This window comes from Ceratosolen solmsi, unplaced genomic scaffold, assembly GCF_000503995.2.
Source record: "Ceratosolen solmsi marchali unplaced genomic scaffold, CerSol_1.0 scaffold30, whole genome shotgun sequence".
NCBI lineage: Eukaryota > Metazoa > Arthropoda > Insecta > Hymenoptera > Agaonidae > Ceratosolen > Ceratosolen solmsi.
The window spans coordinates 1753303-1769765 of NW_011948421.1; the positions used below are offsets into that span (position 1 = coordinate 1753303).

Genomic DNA, 16463 nt, shown 5'->3' on the forward strand with positions numbered 1-16463 from the left:
TGGTGGTGGTGGTGGTGGTGGTGGTGGCGGCGGTACGGGAGTAGGAGGAGGAGTAGTGGGAAGAGGGGGGGGGGGCAACGAGAAGATACGCATGTTAACTCGATAAGCCTTGGATTGCGTAGGTGCATCCGAGCAGGGAACTCGTAGCGTCCGGGCAGCGCGCGGGCAGACACAGGAAGGCGCAGCCCCACGTCAGGATCTGGTCCACCGAGACATTACTCACACTCTACGTCTTCGGCATGACGGAATTTCAAATGGGAGTTTCCGCTCTCGCATTCTCACAACTGGTAAAGGACATTTTAAGCATTTGCATTTTCCTCGACATCCACGTCGTCGCTATCTTCGTCTTATTGTCAGGTTGCAATCGTTGCTTTAAATATTTGCAAAAAAAAATTCTTTTTTTATGTTTTTTTTACCTTCTTTCCGATTAATTAATTCGCACAATGTAAGAACGTCGGCCGTATCTCGAAACGATATATTTTTCACCTGTAATACGTAAAGGGATGTTGTAAGAGAATAATATTTACATGGAGATGATATTATTAATGCCACGTTTAACTCATCGAGACTTTACCATACTTTACGACATTCGACATCATTACGTCAGAAAAACTACTTCGCGCTACTTTTGTCACTCACTCTTATTAATGATTGAATAATTTTAAAAATGTGTTCGAACGACTGATTAAAGGGAGATTGTCTTTGAAATTTTCATTTATTAAAAATTGCGAAACGCTCGCGTACCATCGCGCCACATCTCTTCTCTATATCACGCCTATCGATCTCGAGTAATAAAAAAATGTCGTCTTTTAACTGTCTAAAAGTTGGATGCTTCGTAATCTCATAAGGCACGCGTCGTGCTTTCGTCAAAAAATGCCAATGATTTTACAAATAACTTCTTACCTAATTGACGTAAATGATGTAAATGCTGCCTATCGTGGTCTCATCTCATCTTCAAGCATTGGAAAGACATTGGAGCGTTGATTGGCAAATACTAAAAATAACTTAGCCTCATAATAAAATATTTAACTTGGTAATTGTGGCCTATTTTAAAGAACGGCGGAAGTTACGTCCTCGTCGTTGACGCTGGCAGAGAATCCATTCTCTCGGTGTGGCAGTGGCAATGGGGACATCTTCTTGGCAAAGTTGCAGTACGTTCTTATAATGAATTATTCTATTCTTCGTATCCGTCCCTTTCGTCGTTCGAAAATAATAATTGAAAAACTTGTCATATTGCCGTAGACCCTGCAGGAGGATTTGACAGGAGCGGCTTTCCATCCACTCGACGACAATCTCTTAATCACACATGGGAAAGGTCACTTGACATTCTGGAATCGCAGAAAAGACGGTTTCTTCGAACGGACTGATATTATCAAGCCCGTGCGTATGCATTACGAACAAGTTCTTTACTCACACACACGCACGCACGCACGCACGCACGCACACGCACGCACACAAACTTTTAAGCACACACACCTCCAACCCTTCCCCTTCAATGTCGATAAATGCAAAACTAGCCTTTTTAACGTTGCGATGGTACAGTGATTAATTAACGTTGTTAATTATTAATTAATGAATTAATCGAGCAATCATATTGAATATACCGAGTCGACGGAATTTATATAGCGTATTTAACACTACCGTAACGTACACGTATTTTCATCCCCTTAATGCCATTCGACAATTATCTTATAAAATTTTGAATTTTATTGTAAAATAAATCAAACGTAAAAACACTCGAATACGCCATTCTCATAAAACATAAGACAATTAAAGGATTTCTAACTTCATCTGGTTACGGGATTACCACGCACCTCCTCGTTAATTAAACTCTTCAACCATTTACTTACAATATTAATTTAATTTCTTCTTCTAGTTTTACTTTCATTCCTCTTTATCTACATCATGAAAATTAATCTCATTAATACTCTATTATTTTTTTTTTCTATGCAAATTCTGCGCGACTTTAATACATTTACGCTTTTTAACGTTTTTAATGCTGTTTCGGCAATGCTTTATTATTAGGATTAGGGCATTTTACCTATTCGGTATGTTAAACAGTCAGCTATACCATTGAATGGATGAAAATGGCATCCTAAGATAATGTCGGGGCATTTAATAGAGCGCAAGTTGCGATTGGCCTAATCCTAATCGGCCACTCGGCTCAACAAATTAACGTAAAGCCCCGTAGTTGACTGAAAATTGTGCGAAAATGGCGCGTAAAGACACGAATACCTTGTGATCGTAGCCGTCAAGGACGCACGTGACGAGCATCCAGTTCGAGCAAGACGGCGACGTCGTGACAGCGGACAGCGACGGCTTCATAACCGTGTACTCGGTCGATGCAGACGGTGCCTACTTTATTAGAATGGAGTTCGAGGCCCACAACAAGGGCATCAGCTCCCTGGTTATGCTATCGGAGGGTACTCTGCTGTCCGGCGGCGAGAAGGACAGAAAAATCGCCGCCTGGGATTCGTTGCAGAATTACAAGCGCATCACCGATACTAAGGTGCCGCTTTTATTATTCGTCATAATTTGCGTCAATGGAGTGTAGATTTTCATTCTTTCTTTCTTTCTTTCTTTTTTTTTTCTTTTTTTTTTTTTTTTTTTTTTAAATTTTTTTTAATTTTTTCTATCTAAACGGTAAATTGTCCACTACGCGGCTCGTTCGCTATTTTCTATTCTTAAATTTATCCATAATTTATTTGACTAATATTAATGCCGTCATGAATACATGCTAATTAATAAAATGCTTCGCTTTTTATTTAGTGCGGCTTAGAAAATGTCTCGTCCCTCTCATTTAGAAAATGGCTCGTCGCGTCACTTTAATACACAAATAATCTTGATAGAAATATAGGTTAGTTGAATAAAAGGGTAATACTATTGCTTTGCTGACTCGTAAATCATATTTTACGCTACAACATTTACCGATACAGCCAACGAAAATAAAGAGACCAAGTGTGCTTTAAGACTCGTTGTACGCTGTTAAGACTTTAATGGCCCTTGAGAGCGCCGAGCGCAAAGCAAGACGTAGCAACGATAAATACCCAACAACATATCAACATTTCATCAACAATAACGAGCCGATAATAAACCTTAGAGGCTTAGCGCGACTTTGAGCTGCGCAGGAATTGAGACGCAGCAATTAACAATTGAAGGCAGCATTGATCAAGGCAGCGTGTAAATAATAATGCCGTACTCGGTCGTTTGTTCAGCTACCGGAAACCGCGGGCGGCGTGCGCAGTATCTACCCTCAACGCCCGGGCAGGAACGACGGCAACATCTACGTCGGCACCACTCGCAACAACATCCTCGAAGGCTCGCTCCAGCGGCGCTTCAACCAGGTCGTCTTTGGCCACGGCAGACAGCTTTGGGGACTGGCCGTACATCCGGACGACGAAGTCTTCGCCACCGCCGGCCACGATAAGAACATCGCGCTCTGGAGGCGGCACAAGCTCCTCTGGACTACGCAGGTTAGCGCCACCGCGAGTCTCTCAACGACATTACAAGCATACGACAAATCGGCCAGGTCGCTTCGACCGTAACAACAACAATTGCTGTAGCAAGGATAAAGATTTATAAGCCTCGTTCCTCGACGGCCAAACAATAATAATCGCGACTATTTAATAATTTACGGCTAAATTATTACGGTTTGTCACCGTGTAATCGCTTTCTTTGCAACACCCGATGAATAATTACCATTCCGTCAATATAAATCTCATCGTATTATTTCTTTATATCGTTTTGATTCGTTATAATGGGCAAAAAGTTGCGACCAATTGCAAATGCCCGAGGAGTATTCTTTAACGCGTGTGCCCGAGGCAATTGAGAATTTCATTTTGCATCCTCGATTAGCTCGATTAGCTCGATTAGCTCGATTAGCACCGTCGTAATATACAAGAGGATGATTTTTTACTCAAGGTCGGCTTCGAGTGTATCTGCATTGCCTTCCATCCATTCGGTGTGGCATTGGCCGCGGGCTCCTCCGAGGGTCATCTCCTGGTGCTCGCAGCGGACACAGGAGCTGCCGTGGCTACACTCCGAGTTTGTGGCTCGCCCCTTTCCTGCATTGGCTACAATCCCAGTAAGTAGGGGATATCAGTTTCGAACGAATTTTATCTTAATTATTACAATAAAATGTTATTGCGCAAAGAAGAAGAACGTCGAAATAGTACAATCGTACATGCGCTTTTCACATATTGTAAAGTCGTACAAAAGTGAACAACCAACGTATAAGGCGATATTTCATTGCATAAGTGATAATATTTCTGTATAGCTGGAGAAATGGTGGCCATGGGCTCACAAAACGGCAGCGTTTATTTATTTAGAGTATCGAGAGATGGATTTTCGTATAAGAAAAGCAACAAAATCCGAGGCACACAGCCTCTTGTGCAGCTCGATTGGAGTTCCGATAGTCGATTCTTACAAACGGTCACCCAAGACTATGATCTTGTATTTTGTAAGTTTATTGCTTTTCAAGTTAATACATTAGCCCTTAGAGGCGAATGACATTTTAAATGAAAATTTTATTCTTTCGCTGCACAGGGGACGTTAAGGCTCTCTCTTCGGAAAAGAGTCCACTAATTATGAAAGATGTTAAATGGTATACGCACAACTGCACCGTTGGATATTTAGTGTCTGGTGGGTATAATTTATTCATTTAACCATTATAAATAAAATTTCTAACGAATGGCCATCAAATGACTTATTCTAACAAATAATATTTAACAATTGATTCACGGCAATAAGTAACGGCCATTAGTAGCTAAACGCCGTGACATTTTTATTAGACGATTAAAATCGCGAAATACGAAAATTCTTGCATGATATTTGAATTTTTATCAGAGAACGAGAAGAAACATTCGATCGAAACGATATCGATCCAATGAAAAGCCCGAATCGCGACTTTTCCACGAACGAAAAAATCAAATGAAGCGCATACATTATACAAATAAAGAGCGTAAAATGGCCAATTTTATGCACAAATGTTGCCTACCTCGTCGCCTCTTCCACCCCCATCCCCCACTCCCATCCCCATCCACTCCCCGCCACTCCACCGATCCCTTAATAAGAAAAAACCCAAGGGACGCTCTAATGATGGTCCGAAATCAAAGTGTCCCCGAGGGATCGGGGCACAGAAATGCCGAAATGCGCAAAAAGGTAAAGAGCGAAGAAATAAAGAGTAATGTGACGAAATCGGCTGTTATAGGAATGTGGAATAATCGTTATTACCCGCTGACGACGGTGGTGACGACCTCGTGTCGCTCGGCGGCCCACGACATGCTCGTAAGCGGCGACGCCGAAGGCTACCTCCGGCTCTTCCGCTACCCCTGCACCAGCGCCAAGGCCGAGTACGTCGAGGAGAAGGTCTACAGCTCGCTGGTCGCCTGCTCGCGCTTCCTCTACAACGATCAGAACGTTGTGACCGTAGGCGGCACCGACGCCGCCCTCATGCTCTGGGAGCTCGTCGACGAGTAGCAGGCCGAGTGTAACTAGCCGAGTCGTGACCCATCATCACCCGGTAATAGACCATCACGCGGCTCTCCTCATCGTCCGGCCCTTGTCGAAGGCCGTACTTTTGCACGACGTTCCCATCGCTCCCACCCCTCCCTTCTTCCCTCACTCCCCATACTGTACATTTGTAAGAATTTTTTTATAGTTAGCCTTTGGAGAGCGATATGCGAAGAAGGCTTGATGTGTTAATAATTTTTACACCTTTGATCTTGGCTTGATTAATTTCCTTTAGACGCATTTTGTTATGAGCATTAAGAAAAGAGAGAGAGAGAGAGAGAGAGAGAGAGAGAGAGAGAGAGAGATCTCTTGGATTATTATGCTGTTTCAATTTAACTAAGCCGCCGCGAATGCGTACCAATACCGGATGATGCATTAAGGATCTTATTTTTTCAAAATGTTAATATATATTTTTTGTAACTAATAGAGCTTTCGCAAACGGCCTTTCAAGCGCTTATTCGTTTGTATGATACAAGTTTATTTATCAGATTATTCGGCGGTGGCCCAGCATCGAGTAAAACAACAAACGAAGCCGAATCAAATACAAGACAGAATTTTAAAATAGCAAGCTTTCGGCAATTCTTTGTAATTATAAGTGTTATACATTGTAATGAATAATATAATATCTCGTTGTCAAAAAGAAAAGATAATTGGACGCGATGAAAGTCATTAAATAATCAATATCACAGTTATCGATATCAACGTTATTCTTTCTTTTTCTCAAAAAAAAAAAAAAAAAAACAACAACAACAAAAAACAAAAACAAACAAACAAAACAAAATAAAAAAAACAGCTTCTACTAATTTATTTAAGATTCTTAAAAATTAATTTTCGTAAGAATACACTATATTTTTACGAAACTAGATTGTTTTCCCGCTTCAAATAAACAATATAAATGAAAATTGACTAAAACAATAATAACATTAATTTATTCCTTACGACTCATTTGTACAATATATATGTATATATATATATATATATATATATATATATTAGTTTTCCTTAAAAATGTTAAAGAACTTTCGATATAATAGTAAAATAAAAAAAAATTTTCATCAATAACATAAGTAATAACACCAAAGTTTAAAGAAAACAGCGAAGAAATTATGATGATGAGATTAATTCTCGCCACAGTCATAAACAAAAATCCATAAAAACGAAATATGCCTCGTACATACATCATAATTTCTTATCCAGCTATCAAAAAAAAAAGATGTTATTTTCAATAATAACGATAACAATTATTACGATTGTTATAAAATAGATTTATATTATATATATATATATATATATATATATCGTAGGATTAAATAACATTAAGAAGTTTATTACCAACACCGTTGAGAAATGTAAGGTCAGCGTTCGGTATAAAATCGTTCCATGTAAAATCGTAGAACCGTTTGTCGTGAGATCAGGAACTCACACCTTCTGCCATTGTTCATCTGCCACTGATGAAATTGTCCAATGAAACTCCGAATGATATCGATTTTCATCAACAGACCTCCCGAGCAAGGCAAAAACATTTCTAAAAGCGAATGTAAGTCGCGTTTGCTATTATTCGAAGTTTCGTAATCCGCATGTTTACATGTTTTAATGGGAAGACAAGGTCAGTCACCCTAACGTCTACTTAGGAAATGTTAGCGGTTCGAACGATTAACAAATCGGATTCAAAATCAATGCTTTCAATATTCATCGTATAATAAATAATATCTGATGATTTTTTGTGATGACCGCGTGATGACGACAAAAATACCATGATTTTATCTAAGAAAATACTATTCCCACAAATATTTAAGTATTAACACGTTGATTAAATTTATAAAGATATTTAATAATATTTATAATAATAATAACTATCGTATTTTTCAATATTTATTAACTTTTATAAGTGCTGTATTTGAAAACAAACGAAAAACAAAGAAAAAATTATAAAATTTATAAACAAAAATTCTTTTGCAAACATGCAAAACTTTGCTACTGGGAATATTTAAAAGAGCAACTATTTTATTGTTGTTGTATTGACTATTTATCGATCACCTTGTTAAAAAGATGTAAAAATTTATCAAAAACTAAAATAAGCTTCGAGTATAATAGAAAAGTACATCTAGTATTGCGGCAAATAATTTGCCTTTTACTTCGATATTTTTGCATAATACGCTATCTCACTATCGCATAATTTTAACTAGCAAAGTTATTAAAAATATTAACACAATGAACAATAGTATATAATCTGAGTTATATTATATACTTAGTAAAATTATTGATCCCATCGTAAAAAACTGACTCAATTATAAATAAAAGTGTAGAAATAATTAATGAAAAATAAATTTTAAATGCAAACGATCTCAAATACATTTGCGACGATGAATTTTCTCTCAATACAACAAATCACAATTCACGCGCTAATAAGAATATCTATGTAAAACAATTTCAAACAGAAATTTTCATACTTAAAATTAATTTAAAATTAAAAAGATCGTAAAATAGTATTTAAATTAAAAAACAAAAAAACAAAAAAAAAAACAAAAACAAAAAACAAAAAAAGAAAAAGGAAAAAAAAATCTCTGTATAAAAAATTTCTTTGAGATTTATGCAATTATATAACATGTTGTTTTTATAATTATAATCGATACGGGCGCTTAATAACTTTTTATAATTAATCATTTCTAATTTGTCTATGCACCGTAAGTCACTCGTTGAGCAGAAATAAATATTTTATAATTTAAGAATGTTTCAGATAAGCTCATAATTGTTTGTTTTTCAATTCAATTAATCATATGAAAAATACTTAATACATATATATATATATATATATATATATATATATATAATATACAATTCATACCGAAATTGTACACGCGTATGTAATCTGCAAGACATTATCATGTTATTTGTACATTAATATGTACAATGGAGCGTGAAAATGATTTGATAACGACGTCCCAGGATTATTCCCATAAACGATAGACACGAATGCTTTCTTCGTCTATCACCAAACATCACGAAACTAACTGACTTTTGAAGATATTAGGGTGACTTGGCCTCTTGTGAAGTAATGAAAGAAAGAAACAAACATATATATATATATATATATATATATATATATATATATAAATAAATGACATATTTGATTGAATGCGAGGTGCTGGCGCCTCGCTTCGTTAATAAATTAATCTTAATGATATTAACCTTATAAATTAGCATAAATAATATCGTTAGTATTATAGACTACAGCAGTACAACAACTTGATCCGCGCCCTTCATCCTCTTATTTCTTTTCATATTTTTGCTAAATATATTGAACAGGAATGAGTTTTGAAAACAAAGGGACAAGTAAATACTACTACCAATCAAGTTCAAAAGTTACTGCATTAAATACTTGCTTTTATTCAATACGTTATCATTATTTTAATCATTTTATAAATTACTTATCCTTATAATGCTTATAAAGTTCAGCAATATTAGCGTGATGACAATTTCGTTTCACGTATGTACATTTAAAGCGAATTTCCTAAAACAGTTTCCGACGTATTAACTTACTATTTTATCTCGTTACCAAATAAAATGCTCGCAAGCTCCAAAACGATGTAACTCACTCCTGTTCCTTTACGAGTACTTTACACATTCTTCAGTCGTAGATGTGTATAAGCAGTTGCAGGTCAACGCAAGCAAGTAGCTCATAAAAGAACAAAAAGCCAATCACGAAAACGCATAAAATCTCACATACATACAGAACTCAACGGTGCACCCTCATGAATTATAAAAGAAAAAATTGTAAACAAATAATGATAGAGATTAGTTATCGACATCAAAACTCTTTGTTCACAAGGAATGTTTTAATTCTTGCAAAATAAAGGAAATACGATGAATATAAAAGTGAAGATGAGTAGTGAGTGGTGTGAAAGAATGGGATAAAGACCAATTAGCCATGTATTATTAGAACAATCGCTTTCTTCATTTTATTAATAGGTGTTTTACAGTCCAACCAGATGCTTCTTTACCAAATTGACTTCCCGCTCCGTTTTTCCTATCTTATCGAACGTGAAAAAAAAAGTAGCACCGCGGGGCCACAGCCATTTCCGAGACGTGACACCGCGTCCACTAATAACCGCATGTACAGCGAGATTTATTCACAAAGGTCTCCCCCACTCACAAATGTCTCCGCACCTTAACCGCTGCTCCTGCATCTCATATTATTATTGACTCTTCTTCATTATATCCTCCTTCTCATCTTCGTCATCCTCTTCTCCTCCTCTATATTTCCCTTCACTTTTCTTTCATTTTCGTTCTTTACTTACGAGTAACAATCTTAATAAAATAAAACGACCCCGAGCCACGAAACTCGGCAAAAGTTCGTTTTCGCGGCTGGTGGGGTGGACTGGAGTGGGCTGGATTGGGCTGGAGCGTGATAGTGCGGGCGAGGGGGAGACGAGACCCCAGAGCCGCTTGCCCCCATCAGTCGCTCTGGTATTCGACGCTCGCCGGCTCACGTGTTTCCGTCCCGCGTACCCTCGGGCCTCTGCTGACGACCGTCGCTCGGTGGCTTCCTCTCCTCGTCGCTGCTCCTATCAGGGCACTGATCGTGCTCGATCTTCACGTCGAGATAACACATATCTTCGGGATCCGGGGCAGCCTCCACGTTATGCACCGGTGTGTCGTAACACGGGGTTGCACTTGGGGCATACACGTTCTCGAGATGCTCGTACTGACTCAGAGACTCGCCGCTCCGTTGGCTCGTGCTCGACTGATTTCCCCCTTCCCTGGTGTTGTTAATTTGCAAATTGCAAATGCCACATGAGGAACAACGAACGATATTAGTTGATTTTTACATTTTATGCTTATATTACTATTATTACTACTACTACATAATTCTTATCAAATTCAAATTGACTTTTTTCTTTGGCTCGCTGCATATTTACTGCTTATTTATTTGGATTTTTCTTACTTTTTTTTTTCTTTTTTTTTTCTTCTGCCATTACCAATACAATTATAGCCAGAAAAATAATAAGAAATTAATGTATTTAGCCCGCTGCTCTAATGCTTCATAAGTTTGATATTATTATATGCTTAAAATTAGCATACTGCAAAATTATCATTAAAATTGTAATAAAAGAATATTATATTTAAAGATGAGGAAACGTCTAATGTTCGATGTTACTTAACAACACACATCACTAGATATTATATTTCAAAGTATTGAATTTTTTTATTATCTAACTGCATTAAAATAATTAGGAGTTCTGACTGTTTATTATATATGTAATAATGTATTTGTTATGCTATGCTGATAAAATTAATCTTGACAAATTAATCATTCATAGATTCAAAGGTACATGAACAAGTACTAGAAACGCTTTTGGCCTTATTTACTTCTATTATTTACTGTTTTATCGCGTTCATTTGAATTACCATACATTTAAAATAAAAGGCTAAAATAATTGTACATTTTGATCTATATTATTTATTTTAATATTTTTTATTAGCAAGTTGTTTAATAATTGATCTATAATTGCGGCTTTATTCAATTTCATATTAATAAACAGGATTTTTTCCCTTCAATTTCCAATGAATATCTGATGTTAAATGTATTTAAGATAAGGAATGACATAAATTCTTCCAAGCAATCTTTTCTTATTAACAGAACTAAAACTAAAAAAATTAAATATTTTTCCGTTTATTTAAATTCTTTTTATGTTGTTTTTTTTTTTTTTTTTTTTTTTTTTTTTTTTTAATTTCATATCGTTAAAAGTGCTTGTTTATAAACTTTCGATCTACCGAAGTTAAAGCTCATGCAGAACTCTTTGTTCATCCAACATTTTTAATAACGCGAAAAGTTAATCGAGTAAGTTATCGCTAAAGTTCTTTGACACGAGTAGAAAGTAGACGTGATTGAAAGTCGCGAATTATAGGCGAATGAATACCAAAACAAACAGTCGAGCTTTCAAGGCCGTAATCGCTTTTAAAGCCACCTCGGTCAGTTAAAACGACAATGAATTGACGAATGTGACGGTTAATAACGCGAAGAGTCACAAAATCAGTGCTAACCACGGCTCCTTGAGCAACTTCATCGGGAAAAGCTCCCTCTCGTACTCCCTACGGTCGTACTCCTGCTGCTCGCGACTATGCCTGCGCTCGTTGCGCGACACCGAGACCGTCTCCATAGGCGTGACATCCTCGGTCGGGGTGCCCTCGACGCTCGCCGCCGTCGTCCGGGGTGTTACGGCAGTGGCCGGTGCCGGGCTCGCGACGTCAGCCTTCGTATACAAATAGATCGGTCTCTGGAAGCCCTTTGACGGGTGGGGCGGCACCGAGACAACCTCGCACTTGCAAAAGCCCACCTCCGACGAGAGAAGGTACTGCGTGAACTTATGCGGTAAGAATTCAATGCTTTGGTAGTTCTTGTAGATTTTCTCCTGAAAATGTTCAATAATGTCAGCTTTGCTTATCAGTCGCTTGGAATTGTTCGAGGATGGGATCAAAGGATAATAAAAATAATATTGCTGGAGTATGGGACAACCTAATGGGACAATATAAACTAATTAAATATCTAAATTTATAAAGTGTCGTTATTTATAAAACTTTCGTTTCAATTTCTTAAATTTGAATTTTTTTATCTTTTTATAACAGAACACTTCCTGACCAACCCTTATCCAAATTATATAATTTTCCATATATATATATATATATATATATTTCAATTTTTCTTATATATTTATCTTTCCTTAATATATATATATATATATATATATATATATATATATATATATATATATATTAAGGAAAGATAAATATATAAGAAAAATTGAAATATATATATATATAATAAGAAAAATTGAAATAATATATACATTAAAGTTATATATAATTTGAAAAATAATCCGTAATATTTAGTTTGCCTCTTGTTTTCTTTTATGCAATATATGGTTTCTGTAATATTATTGGTTTCTAAAATACTTTTCACACCACATGTACATATATATATTTGAATGATATTAATGTTTAAAATACAATAGACAGTCTAATAGTTAAATAAATAATATTGGCAGTAGTAAATCAACGAATAGATACAGACTAAAGATGTTTATTGCCCTTGGTAAATTAATTTTATACTTACAGTCAATGATTTTTTTTTTGAGTAACTACTCCAATTTTGGGGCTCCAGTATTAAAACTCCACCAGGTCTGAGCTGCGCATGCATTCTTTTAAAACTTTGCTTTAGTCCAGCATCGCCAAAATTCAAATGAATCCACTTTGTGATCGACAAGCACAAAATTATATCAAATTGAGGCTGCTCCGACGATAGAAGGGCGTCATCTTCTAATACGTAATTTCCCTATAAAAAATAATAATAATTACAACAATAATAATAATAATAATAATAGTAATGAGATATTAGCAACATTAATATCTGAGAACGAAAATTTCTAAGATTTCATCAAGTTCCTTTCAATTTCTATATTTGTAAAGTCAATGATTACCTGAACGAATGTAACATTATACGGAAAACCTTTATGATCATTATGTTTTGTAAAACCAGGTATATCTACAGGTCCATAATTAATAAGCATAGATATAGGAAAGTAATTAGTATCATATTCTCTATGATCTCCATCTTCGGTACTGACTGGAGATTGAACACAATTCACATAATGCTTAACGTTCTTTCTTGCGACATTTATCAATTTTTTATCGATATCGATCCCAGTTACACTACGAGCTGTAAAATCTCTTGCAATGGAAAGTGTAATGTGGCCTATATTACAACCGATATCTAAAATGTCTTTTCCAAAGAAGAGTTCTTTTCTCTGAGCAAACACGGTTAACCTCGGATCCACATTATGATGCAAATTTCTGTATCCATAATATCTATTGTAATTTCCAAACTGATATCTTACATTTTTACTATTGAAATTCGGTAATTGGGCTTTTTTCTTTTTATCTTGATTTGGCCGATGCTGCAATCTTGGCTTCCATGCACCAGGTTGAGGAATAACAGGACTAACGATCTTATCTTTTACATCTAGTTTCCTTAATCTTTTATCTTTTGGTTCTTCTAGGCCTTTGAGTCGTAATTTAACTTTATCCTTCGCTTGAAGATCTACTTTTGATTGCTGGGGCTCCTGCGGCGGTGACTTTAATGGAGACGACGGTTTCTGCGGCTCTATTAAAATTTTATTTACAATACTTTCCTCGACTTTCGCTTCCTCTATTGGTATAGAATCCTTAATTTCTGTAGCTTCGCTTATATCGTCTTTTCCAGGACTAGATGCTTTTTTCCTCTTCCTGTTGCGCTTTTTGTTATTTTTTTTAACCGGTGATATAAGTTGCTTTTCATACTCATCGTCGTCGTTGCAATTAATGAGATTCAATGGATCGCATATATTAGGTGGAATAATAACTTCAATGGCTTCTTTCCTATGCTTTGGAGTTGGCAATGGGCTTGACTTTGGTGTAACTGCGTTCATAGCCCTATTCACCTCCTCATCCTGCATACTATTTAAATTTAATGGATCACATATATTGCCGCCGAGCAGAAACTTTGTAGGAGGGATAATTCCACCCTCTTTCTTTCTACGCTTATAAGGTGGAAAAAACTTTCCATTACTAGTGAAGCTCTGTAATCGTTTACGTCCGAATTTGAAATGGCGATTCTCTTCGTGTTTGTGTTTCTTATGTATAGCGTTGGAAATTCTTTTTGCCTTGGTGTTATTTACATTTTCTTTTTTATTAGTGACTCCTATTTTTGTAGGGCGTTCTACCGTCGTTGAGGACATCTCGCATCTTTAAACAAAAAGATGAAATAATTAATACGATTCGCTAAGGTTATTGTTTATGAATTAAAAATGTATTCAAGTGTAATAGACATAGTTGTATTGCAAACATATATATTTAAATGAACATACCTTAAACGATTATATGGGATAAATTTTTCTGTGATTATGCCCATAAAGTATATTTATAAATACGCTTTAATAATGGTATAAGATAATTATTGTACCTAACGATATTCAAAGCCAAGCTTCGTTTAAAATATTAAATAGCTCTTATAGAATAGTTAAAGTAAACTAAAAATTGCTCAAAACTTCTGATTATAATTTCATTGGTATTTAGTGCATTGGTTGTGGGAGAGCCGATTGAAATTTTAAAATCAATTTATGGAAGAAACTTATTGCCAAGGAAGCAATAGTCTCTCAATCCATAATGCAATGAAATAAAAAACAAGGGAGTGTAAATAATTAACAACTGTGTAATTAAACGGTGTCCCAGTAACACGTATATCTCATTAATTGAAAATTGAATTTTCAATATAGCATGAAATAATAGTTAAAAAATAATAATATTGAATTTAATTTTAAACTATTAATTCGTAAACGGTCGTTATTAATTGCCAACGTATCTGCATAACCTACATGCAAAGGCACAGTCGTTTATTATGACAATCATAAATAGAGCCTCGAATTAAACTCGCGAATCACTTTATCGAAACGATTTAAAACGTCTATCTCGCAAAACTGATACACATACCAATGAAGCTACGCGCGCACACTAATGCACATAAAGAGCGTAATGTAGGAGGGGAAATAAAGGAAGGGGGACGGGGACGAAAATTCAATGAATTCCGAGGAGATGTAAAGCAATTTGGAATTAAAGCGGCTGAAGGAAATGGAGATTGAGAAGGATCGAAGGGCAATGGAATTGGGAATTGGCCGGAGCTTCTTAAAAGCTTGGAAAGCCTAAATCGACGAGGCGATTTGAAATACGCGCCTCTGCGCCTGCGCCCAACAAAGCTTATGGATAGGCAGCTCGAGGAGCTTCCCGAGGATGCTCGGCGCGTCGCACTCGAGGACCTCGGGGACACTCCCATCCAGGCAACTCACCCGTTATAAGCGTCCAAGGCACGGGACAAAGCCGTCAGAGTCCTGAATCGAGCGTTCGGTGCTTCCTCCCGACGACCGCGACGTAAATATCAGCGTCAACTCGCGCGATGCCAGGCCAAAGAGAAGCTATCGCTCGCCTCTCGATGTATGCGCCCTCCGACCGACATACGATATACACGCGATGGCGATACGAGCGCTCGCTCGCTCGCTCGCTCGCTCTCACTCTCACTCTCACTCTCTCTCTCTCTCTCTCTCTCTCTTCTCTACTCTCTCCGTCTCGCTCGCTCTACTCTGCTCCCTCCGTCTCACTCGCTCGCTCTGTTCGCTGCTTGGCTACTGCAGGCTGCAGCCCAACCGCGGCGAGCGCCTCGCGAGAATACGTCGTCGCGAGACTGCATATTATTGGACTCGTACCGTACCTGCATAAGCACTTCCTCTCGCCTTGCGGCAGCGACACTCGTTAGCGCGTCGTACGTAACCTGACCACCGGGGCTGACGGCGACGGCGACGGGGGCCTCCGCCCTTTCCCCACGAATAAACTTCCTCGTTCGCTTTGGCGCCAAAGGATTCAAAGCTATTGTCCAGTTACCAACACCAACACCTCCACGCTCCTCTGCACGCGCATCTCCTACTCGCACCTTCTCAATTCGGCAAGGATAGAGCGCGTCGTCTGCTTATTTTTGTTAATTTTGAGCGCTCCCCGCCCGGCTCCTGAGGCCTCTAACCAGTCCATACATAACTTTACTCTTATATTACTCTTACTCTTCTTCTATCTTGGCTACGACGGAAACGAGCCCCATAAATTAGGATCGATGTATTTACCGAGGCTACATAAATAATTGGCACGCTTTAAGCCCTGATAAGCTGTCAAAAGCCATTATTGGATAGCAATTCCAGCGATAATATGCCAATTGGATTGGTAAAGTTTAGCGGACTCTGGAATGGAATGGCCTCGAAGGAGAGATTTTGATTAAATTAGAGGGAACAAATGATTATCATCGAGTGATGACCGTCAGCTTACGTCAATAATGCATCGTCGTTAACATTAGGCAACTCCCTCCTTGCGCACAGAAA

The 16463-nt window shown here is 37.3% G+C and overlaps 3 protein-coding genes across 4 annotated transcripts in view; 2 read left to right on the top strand and 1 right to left on the bottom strand.

The window, feature by feature from the left end:
• Positions 1-2031, top strand: part of LOC105361630 (echinoderm microtubule-associated protein-like CG42247) — a 54019-nt gene extending 51988 nt beyond the window's left edge. The window contains exons 10-13 of the mRNA XM_011498882.1: positions 123-287; positions 1056-1151; positions 1243-1380; positions 2026-2031. Of these exons, the coding sequence (XP_011497184.1) occupies positions 123-287; positions 1056-1151; positions 1243-1380; positions 2026-2031 (405 nt within the window). The remainder of the gene's footprint in view (positions 1-122; positions 288-1055; positions 1152-1242; positions 1381-2025) is intronic.
• LOC105361273 (echinoderm microtubule-associated protein-like CG42247) lies at positions 2032-6112 on the top strand. Its single transcript, XM_011498388.1, has 6 exons — positions 2032-2509; positions 3216-3473; positions 3922-4084; positions 4277-4459; positions 4546-4641; positions 5210-6112. Exons 1-6 carry the CDS (start codon positions 2369-2371, stop codon positions 5476-5478), a joined length of 1110 nt encoding a protein of 369 aa, XP_011496690.1. The 5' UTR covers positions 2032-2368; the 3' UTR covers positions 5479-6112.
• A 3330-nt stretch (positions 6113-9442) lies between these two features.
• Positions 9443-15594, bottom strand: LOC105361274 (probable RNA methyltransferase bin3). Of its 2 annotated transcripts, none has more exons than XM_011498389.1 (5): positions 15390-15594; positions 12990-14292; positions 12626-12844; positions 11557-11924; positions 9443-10271 (listed from the first exon to the last, which is right to left on the bottom strand). In XM_011498389.1, exons 2-5 carry the CDS (start codon positions 14283-14285, stop codon positions 9998-10000), a joined length of 2157 nt encoding a protein of 718 aa, XP_011496691.1. In that variant the 5' UTR covers positions 14286-14292; positions 15390-15594; the 3' UTR covers positions 9443-9997. The 2 variants fall into 2 exon arrangements, with proteins under 2 accessions (XP_011496691.1, XP_011496692.1); XM_011498390.1 differs by lacking the exon at positions 15390-15594 and adding an exon at positions 14922-15284.
• Positions 15595-16463: the final 869 nt, after the last annotated feature.

Coding starts and splice junctions, on each gene's coding strand:
- LOC105361274 (XM_011498389.1), bottom strand. CDS start 14,285: ATGTCCTCAACGACGGTAGAACGCCCTACAAAAATAGGAGTCACTAAT. Junction 11,925..12,625: donor CAAAAAAAAAATCATTGACT/GTAAGTATAAAA, acceptor GAACATTTTCAG/GAGAAAATCTACAAGAACTA. Junction 10,272..11,556: donor AAGTTGCTCAAGGAGCCGTG/GTTAGCACTGAT, acceptor TAACAACACCAG/GGAAGGGGGAAATCAGTCGA.
- LOC105361273 (XM_011498388.1), top strand. CDS start 2,369: ATGGAGTTCGAGGCCCACAACAAGGGCATCAGCTCCCTGGTTATGCTA. Junction 3,474..3,921: donor AGCTCCTCTGGACTACGCAG/GTTAGCGCCACC, acceptor TTTTTACTCAAG/GTCGGCTTCGAGTGTATCTG. Junction 4,642..5,209: donor CGTTGGATATTTAGTGTCTG/GTGGGTATAATT, acceptor CGGCTGTTATAG/GAATGTGGAATAATCGTTAT.